Source organism: Triticum dicoccoides, chromosome 3A (assembly GCF_002162155.2).
Source record: "Triticum dicoccoides isolate Atlit2015 ecotype Zavitan chromosome 3A, WEW_v2.0, whole genome shotgun sequence".
In the NCBI taxonomy this organism is placed as follows: domain Eukaryota; kingdom Viridiplantae; phylum Streptophyta; class Magnoliopsida; order Poales; family Poaceae; genus Triticum; species Triticum dicoccoides.
The window spans coordinates 384,592,159-384,600,735 of record NC_041384.1 but is presented as its reverse complement, the minus strand read 5'-3'; the positions used below and the strand labels follow the sequence as shown (position 1 = coordinate 384,600,735).

The following is an 8,577-nucleotide window of genomic DNA, read 5'->3' as shown; positions in this document are numbered from 1 at the left end:
CAAAGTGAACATCGTTTGGTTATGTGCATCTCAGTAATGCAGATGCCAGGTGTAATAATTAAATCTTTTAAAGTCTCATTCGGTTTAGAGGAAACCAAGACGTTGGAATTGGGAGTAGTATAGGAATTTGATAAAATTGACACTTGCAATTATAAGGAACTGACTTGCATCATTTCTACGCGTAAAACGATTTTTGAGTGGATGCGTAGTTTCCTCTAAAACACAGGAAATAAATAGTATTCCTGTGAAATTCATGTATGCATTTCCTACGAAGCGAATGCATTTGTAGGAAAAATTTCCTCTGGAACCCTTGTTACCAATTAGGCCTAAGTAATAAGGTGCCTCATACCAAAAAAGATAAAGATTGCGGTATTAATTACAAGTAAAGTACATTAATCAGTATCACATAATATCCTGTTCTCGAGAAAAAAGTCTCACATAATATCCTGAACATGTCAATTGTCAGATATCACGCTACCGGCGGCCTGCATCTTCATGGTGTCAAGAAAGCAACGGCGGCCTTGCACGGGTAGCGGCGACGACCCCTCGTCCACGCGCGTCTGCGCGAGCGATAGCGAGTATCCGGCGCATCCCCGCGGCGGCAGTGGCGCAAGGTGGTTGTGGACGCCGTCGTAGGTGGTGATGACGAAGCGCTCGTCATCGCGATCCCGCTCCACCCGCTTCTTCACGCGGCACCCCTCGCTGGAGCAACGGTAGTAGTTCCTGCTCGCCATCATCGCCCGCCGTCTCGTCAGAGAAGAGGATTAAAATGCGTATCAGCGCGGCTGGGCTTGGGCTGCATGCCGTGCGTGCGTGCGTGCGTACCTTGGGTTTGGGCTGTTCTTGACCATCTTCTTGCCGTACTTCCTCCAGCGGTACCCGTCGTCCAGCACCTCCACCTCCGACCTCGTCTTGAACGCGATCTTGCTGCCTTTGCTCCTCGCGTCGCTGCTGGTCAAGCTCCTGGACAATTGGACGACAGGATAACGAGGTTCAGACTTGAGAGCCACGCACTAGTAATGATAATGAAGGGAGACAGTTTCGATCTAACAAATACTTACGTGTTGATATTGTCGAGTCCTTGTGAACTACTAGTAGTACTTGCTGCTTTGCCGCTGTGGTGGCTGTCGGCCTGGGTTGGCGGCTGCTGCTGCTGCTGTGCGTGCAAGGGGTAGGAGGCTGTTGCTGCCTCCGCCAGGGAATAATACTCCTCGCCGAAATCAAAGCAGAATGATGATAGGTAGTTGGCGGCGGCCGCCATGTCGTCGTGGTCACCTCCGTCCGCATACCCACCGATCTGCTCGCCGGGGCTCACGGAGAGGAGGGACGAGTAGGAGGACATTGCGACAAGCCCACAAACCAGACAGACTCGCCTTCTTGAGCATGCGCAAGTGGTGAGAGCATGGCAACTCGTGTTCGGTTGACGAGCACAAAGCTATAAACGGCAACCAGATGACGCACACCGAGCCGGTCCGTGTTCAAACAGATGACGCACGAAGCTCAGTGGGAGCACACGAGCCAAGACTTTGCCTGGAAAACTCGATCGCTGCCGCGCGTCTCCGGATACGCGACAACGACCAAGACGTACGGGACGGCTTCTAGCAAGCTGCTATGAGGCTGCAGCTAGTGGTATACTGGTATCACCCGTCCGCAATCGCTTTCTGTCCAGGCATAGCTGTATGATGTGGGATCCATCTGCGAAGGTACCAACTCAGGCAAGTCGTCGCCGTGGACCGATGACTTTGACGGCGGAGTCTGTTCGCGTGGCAGTGCGAAGGCCAAAAGGCGCGCGGACAAGAGCGACGCCGTGCTCCCGGTGGCAGCCAACACCGACTGGTCTTGGATGCTCGGAAGGATCACGGAATTTGGTTACGAACCTGACCCCGTGTTCCTCATCCTTTTCATGGATAATTTAAGCAGTTTTGCTAAAGCACATCTAGATGTGTCATAAGTATTGCACATCTAAGTTTTATATCATTGGTCTTGCATGAAGATTGGTGTGGGTATTTTCTTTTTTTTTCTTTTCTTTTTTATGCTTAATTAAGTCTAATTTAAGCTCGATGTCCTTAGCTTACAGTATCTAGTATTAAGTCTCAGTCGAGTGCATGGAGATTCGTGCTGGACAGAGCATCGTCCAGCGGCTCTCGCACATTTTGTCTCATCATTTGCAGTGTGTCTTCCTACCGACTGCAACATCCATAAATCTCGCTACCAGGGAGATTTCTTTTATTTACTGTAGTCGCTCTCAGAACATTGTTAGTCATGAGTTGGCCGTCTATGGCCGTAATACACCGTGTATGGCAGTATGGCTTGCTATCGGTATGAACTTTGTTGTAAACTTGGTTGGGGCTGCCCTCGTGAGCTTAATGAAGATTTTTTTTCACCCACAAAAAAAACATAGTAGAAACAAAAATAGTAGGCACACTTCAAAAATCAAATTTTTTTTAGAAGTTCTTGTTAGTGTAACAGGCAATGCTTTGACATTTTTCCGCGTGAAGTTCTATATAACTCCATGTGTATTTACCCCCTATAAAAAATAGAAGGTGCACTTTAAAAATTCAGATTTTTAGAAGTTCTTTTAGTGTAACAGACATGTATAAGTTTCCACGTGCAAGTTCTATGACTTTTACCCATAGGTTTTACCTCTTATAAAAATAGAAGGTGCACTTTAAAGATTCGGGAGGTAACATCGGTTAAAAAAACAAGATTAAGTGTAATACTTGAGGTAACAGGTCAAAATGTTAAGCTCTCCCATAAAAATTTGCAGATAGTGCTTGGTTGTAACAATGAACACATATATTCTTTTTTCAGAAATAAATTGCAAAAAACATTTTTGATTAACAGGAGCATATGCTCCCAAGAGTCGAATTGGATGTCTGACACACCTCCCTCAACCAAAGCCCAGAAGTAGCTTCGCCATGTTGTGCATTCAGGTAAGCAAATCCAATTCAGTAAAACTTGTAATGAAAGTTTCATCAATATTCATTCACTGGATTCTACAGGTCGTCAACAAAACTGCAATCGTATAGCGTAACTTGATTGATATATGCATGTATACATCAAGCATACAAAATTTTCTGCCAGCCGTCTAGCCCAAATTTTCAAAGTCCAAAAGCAGAACAGCATTGCCGCACAGAAGTGAACGCTGTACAACTTGCTTCTGCTTGAAGCTAGCACCAACAAAAACTACCTCAACCACCTTCCCATCTTCATCGCCGTTATCTTCCGCTTCTTGTGTTCTCGGTGCTTGGCAGACATACGCAACTTCCTCTTGGCGTGCCGCGCTGGGTCGACGGCTGCAACAAGCTTCTCAGCCTGCTTTCTGCTCTCCCTCTTTGCTTTCAGGTCCTTCCGGACACTGTTGTAAATTTCCACAAATTTCTCAACACCAATGAGATCACGTAGTTTGTCCCTGGTCAACTCTGCTGACTGCTTACCTTCATCTATAAAGCAACACAGCAAAATGTTATTATTGGCATGTCTCATTTGGCGGTAGCACAAGTTTTGGCTAAGAAAGTTAACCTCAAAAGCAAAGGGAACAGAAAAACAGGAAATTGGTACAAAAATACGCAACATCCCCCCATTTATATGAAAGAAGAAAAGGATCATACCACTGATGACTTTCCCAGCAAATCCTTCAGCAACTTTGTACAATGGGGCCAACATGTGAACAGCATAGGTTGAAAATTCAGCTTCAGTGTTTAGTTTTGGTGAAATCGTACTGAAACAACTGAACACGATCTTCATCTGCAAACACAGAAAATATACAGGAAGTATTAAATATCATATGCAATCGCAGGAATAATATTTGCAACGGCCAATGACTTATTGACTTGTGTGATGATGATCCGGTGCTTACATATATGTCTTCCATCTGCATTGCAATTTTTCCCATTTTCTTCAGGAGACAAGAAACAAAGAAAGATGCAAGTTCTTCACTGCTGTCAAGGCCAGATCCATCTACGTCAGTGCAAGAGGCAGTGCAGAGGAGAAATGTGTTCTTTGCTTTTCTTGAACCAAGCAATTCAAAACCCTCGAGGAAGGCACCATGATCACAAGAACCAAGGCTAGACCAAAACTGATGCGATGAAGTTGTTTGCTTAACCAACACATGCAAGTTACAGATTGAGTATGCAAGATTTTGTACAATTTTCTTATTTTCTGCAGTATCACTTAGCTCCATCCTCAACTGTTTCAAGAAAGCAGTAGCAATTAGGAATAGCCTGCTTGGTTGGACAAGGAACGATGAGGTGACATCCAACTTCGCTTTTTTCCTCTGCTCTACTGAAGCAAAATACTTGAATACCAGAGCGCTAGAATAATAGCGTAACTTCGAATGGGGATGTATCAGCAGCTTGCAAATTGTCATCCATATCGCCTGCAAGTAAAGTGTGTCATGGTAGCACAAAAATGTATGGGCAGTCAAGGGGTAGCAATCTTAGGGTGTGTTTAGTTTCTGTCATGGGGTGGAATGTAATGGGCCGGTTCCGTCCACAGAGCCCATTCCCGTGTTTAGTTCGTCGAAGGAACCGGAACCCATACGTTCCAGAGAACGGCATATTCCCTGTTTATGCGGAACCGGGTAGTTCCTCGAAAACAAGCGGACGACGCTGCAATTAAAGCTGTACCAAGCATTTTCTGTCTATCTTGTTATGATATAGAGGTGGTTCCGCGTCGTCTGCTCGTTTTCGAGGAACTACCCAGTTCCGCATAAAACAGGGAATATAGAGCTGTACTAAGCATTCTATCTGTCTATATCTTGTCATGATATTGATGTAATGCTATATTCCTTTGATGTTAAAGCTGTACTAAGCTGTACTAAGCATTCTTTCTGTCTATATCTTGTCAACGCTGTACTAAGCAAACGTTGCGCGGATACTTCAGAAAGTGCACGTATCCAGCCGGATACTGCCCCGATACTACCCGATACGTGTCCCGTAAGTATCCCTTGATATATTGATTTAAAAAAAATGTTTGATACACCTAGGATACTTCTGCGATACGTTTTGGATACCTGAAACCCCTCGTTCGACGTGAAATCCCCTCAATAATAAAGGCGCACCTTTTGAAGATTCCCAACATCAGCGTGAGTTCATGTGAAAACATGTCTGTCAATGTTTTTGTTCAATTGAAAGGTGAGCAAGAGAGAGTCGATGCATTGATTGATGAAACAGCAAACCTAGGCAAATCTCACTGCCAATTAATGGAAGTGGACTAAGCAGAAGGAAAGAAATAGGAAATCATATTGAGGCATGCTTTGACCTAGAAGCTCCTTAATTCTTTTTACATATTTGTAATAAATAATATATACATCTATATATAAACGTATCCCCGTATCCATGTTTTTAGAAAATTGGCGTATCGGGCATATCCCCGTATCGCGTATCCGATACGTATCAAAGTATCCGTGCAACGTATGCAATTAAAGGGTTTGCTTTCAGTCAAGGAATATATCATTACATCAATAGCAAAACATGATATTTCTGGAAATAGCAAAACATGATATTTCTGGAAATAAACTATTAAGAGCACTGCAACAGCTAGTAAAAAGAACACATGATAACATCTAGTAGTGCTCAAAAGGTAATCATACATACCTCTGTATTTTGTTTGAAATACAACTCTGGAAAGTGTTCAAGTAAGTTATCCATCATCAGAATAGAACAGTAAGCCTCTTTCCAAAATGGCAGATCAGTTTCCCCAGTTAAGTCTAGTTGTACTCCTCCAGAAGCGGTGCAAGAAGATTCCATTATTCGCTTCGCAACAGCCAAAATATTTTCAAGATGTTTACCAATTCCTAATGAGCGATTCCCAACAAGTAGACTAATAACCTGTAAAATACAATGAGACTTCTTCAGTTCATGAAAAAGAAAAACTAAATAAATGCAATAATCACAGATTGAAGTACTTCTATGCCCTCCAAATATGTGAAAACGAATTGAGAGCACCATTTGCAAGACGATTTCAAATTCGTTGCATATAGTGTTTGAGAGATCATAAAGGTAATAATCATTAACCTGGGCTGAAGCGCTCCACAAATTCTGTTTTTCACCAGTGTACCAGGAAAGAGAGTACTCAAAAATAGAATTCTTTCCCTGATCACCAATGCGCCCTAACAGCTTCTTGATTGCTGCGACAATCAAAGAAGACACCTTCTGGTGCTGTTCATTTGCCAAGGCAACTACCAGATGAAGAAAAATAGTTTGACCCTGGTCATCAATAATCCTCTGAGGGAATCTGGTAAGAATATCGTGGAGCATTTGGAGCACCGCTTCTCTTCCTGATGCATGCTCATAACTGCAAATTTTCATAGAGTTAGTACGTCACACATGCAGTGCCAAAGGCAAGTAGTAGTAGCTGTTGGGGATTCATGCATACCTCAGGTTTGTCAGGAAAAAATCAATATGCTGTTGTAAACGCTTCCCTGAGAGTGGGTAATTTAGAAAAAACTGTAGCAGAATTTGCATACATTGCTGACGTATAGACTCTGTTTGAGTTGTAACCATCAATTCTCCTATCCCAACTACAATATCATAAATCTCAGGGGAAACCAATTTTCTTTTGACAATTGCTTTCAGAAGCGACAAGGCAACAGGTGATGGGTTTGTCTGGAGATCAACAAAAATAGGGAAACGGACAAGCATCTGGAGTTGATCATCTGAAAGTGAAATCCTAAATCCTCTAAGCAAATGAGCAAGTAGTTTCAAACAAGATGTGACCAAATGGCCATTAGAATTTCCAGTTCTCTGAGCAATCTCCATTAGTACACTCTTGATAGAATTTGCATTGTCCTTGAGAGATGGCAAAGGAAGTTTCACCAACATGGCAAGACATCTAAAAGTGACAGAAAGGACACTTTCATACTTGGAACTCAGGCATTTTCCCAGAAGGTTGACAAAAGGATCTAACATAGACAATAGTTGCTCATCTTCCTTGTGCAGCTTGATGCTCTTCAACCGATTGCGCAGCAAAGAAAGTGCAAACCTGGTAAATATATAGGAATTTTGTAACCCACTCTCGCCAAGTTCTAGGAAATTCATTCTGAGAATGTTTTTTTGACCAGGACCAGATTCCATATTCTTTTTGCGCTGAGATTCATTCCCTTCAATGGTATCCTCAACAAGGCCGTAAACAAATATAAATAAGTTTGAAGTTTCAGTTGATGGGTTGCACTCAACCCCCAAGGCTATACTGTGTAACATCGCCTCAAGTTTCGTTCTTAATTTTGGAGTAAGGTGCTTCCGAAGATGTGCAGAAATTGGCAAGATTAATTTCGAAGAATGTGTCCTGAATGTAATACTCTGAGCAATCAACTTAAGAGTCTCAAATGACATTCTCTTCTTTGTCTCCTTCATTTTGGAGGCAATCTTTTCAACTTCCTTTTGTTCCGCAATATCTCCAAGTATATCACTCTCAACTACAGACAACAAATCTTGTAAGCAATAGTCAAGACTACCATTCATCTCAGCAGTCACAGTTTTTGATAATAAAAAATGAAGGGTGTAGCCCAGAACATGTAGCTCGTAACCCCTTTTCAGTATCGCCCTCAATATCTTGACCACAAACTGCAGGTAACCAATCCCAAGTTCCTTAAGCGATGCAGCTAAAGCTGACCTTGCTTCATCACGTACGCTTTCAAGACGATTCTTGAGAAAATTGCAGATTCGATGTATGATGCTTGAAAGTTGTGACTCAAAATAATCAACCGGCAGTAACTTGAGTATTTTGAGTGCTACCAGGTTTATGCTTACATTGACTTTCTCTGGATCGGCTCCTAATAACTTATGGACCTGTGGAAATACTACCTTTCGCAGGTATTGTTGCTTCTCCAAAGAGACTATGGTTGAGGAGAATGTAACGGAAGAATGAGAATCTCCAATCATACCATCAGAATTACTCGAGATATCAGTTGCGGGTTTCATGAAATGAAACACATCTAACACAGCACATATTAGCCTCAAAATGACTTTCTGCTTATCAGGCTTGAGACTCAACTCACGGAAGCATCTCATCAATATTGTTCTGTAATGCTCCCACTGCACTTTGGCAGCAACAGAAGAAAGTGTATCCAAACATACATCTCTTACATGTTCACCCTTCCCAGCTTTGACATCAAAAAACATATTGAAAAACAGTGGAACAAAGACTTTCATAGTCACGTCCTAAACCAAAAGCAAAAGAATTGAAGTTAGTGGATTAAAAAAGGAGACAACATGCATCAGAAGATTCATCCATATGAATTTGTTGTGCCAGCTAATATTGTGTGAGAACTAATGAGCAATATTAGCTTCATAAAGCCAAGAAGAAATAATCCTGCAGCCAAGCAAGATAGTGCACATTGCACCATGGTTAATGTGCTATTTCATACTAAATGGGGTGAGATGCACCCCACAAACACCCATTATGGCAATCAATAGCAAAAGATATAGTCATTGACAGACTGAACTTTGAACTAAACATTCAAACAAGTAGGCAGTCATCTGTGGCAGCTATTCATTTCATCCTATGTTTTTTAAGGCGTCCGTAAGGCGACGCCTAGGCGCCCCCCCAGCGCTTTGCAAATATGCCCACTTTAGG

At 42.5% G+C, this 8,577-nt stretch overlaps 2 protein-coding genes across 2 annotated transcripts in view; both read right to left on the bottom strand.

The window, feature by feature from the left end:
* Positions 1-283: 283 nt before the first annotated feature.
* LOC119271577 (probable WRKY transcription factor 56) lies at positions 284-1,454 on the bottom strand. Its single transcript, XM_037553341.1, has 3 exons — positions 1,062-1,454; positions 826-963; positions 284-723 (listed from the first exon to the last, which is right to left on the bottom strand). The coding sequence occupies exons 1-3, from the start codon at positions 1,340-1,342 to the stop codon at positions 456-458; spliced, it is 687 nt and encodes a 228-aa protein (XP_037409238.1). The 5' UTR covers positions 1,343-1,454; the 3' UTR covers positions 284-455.
* Positions 1,455-2,949: 1,495 nt separating this feature from the next.
* The window catches only part of LOC119268262 (U3 small nucleolar RNA-associated protein 20-like), an 18,253-nt gene continuing 12,625 nt past the window's right edge, over positions 2,950-8,577 (bottom strand). The window contains exons 26-31 of the mRNA XM_037549854.1: positions 6,379-8,162; positions 6,018-6,297; positions 5,598-5,831; positions 3,860-4,378; positions 3,612-3,747; positions 2,950-3,443 (exon numbers count right to left, since the gene is read on the bottom strand). Coding sequence (XP_037405751.1) covers positions 3,187-3,443; positions 3,612-3,747; positions 3,860-4,378; positions 5,598-5,831; positions 6,018-6,297; positions 6,379-8,162 — 3,210 coding nt within the window. The 3' untranslated portion in view covers positions 2,950-3,186. The remainder of the gene's footprint in view (positions 3,444-3,611; positions 3,748-3,859; positions 4,379-5,597; positions 5,832-6,017; positions 6,298-6,378; positions 8,163-8,577) is intronic.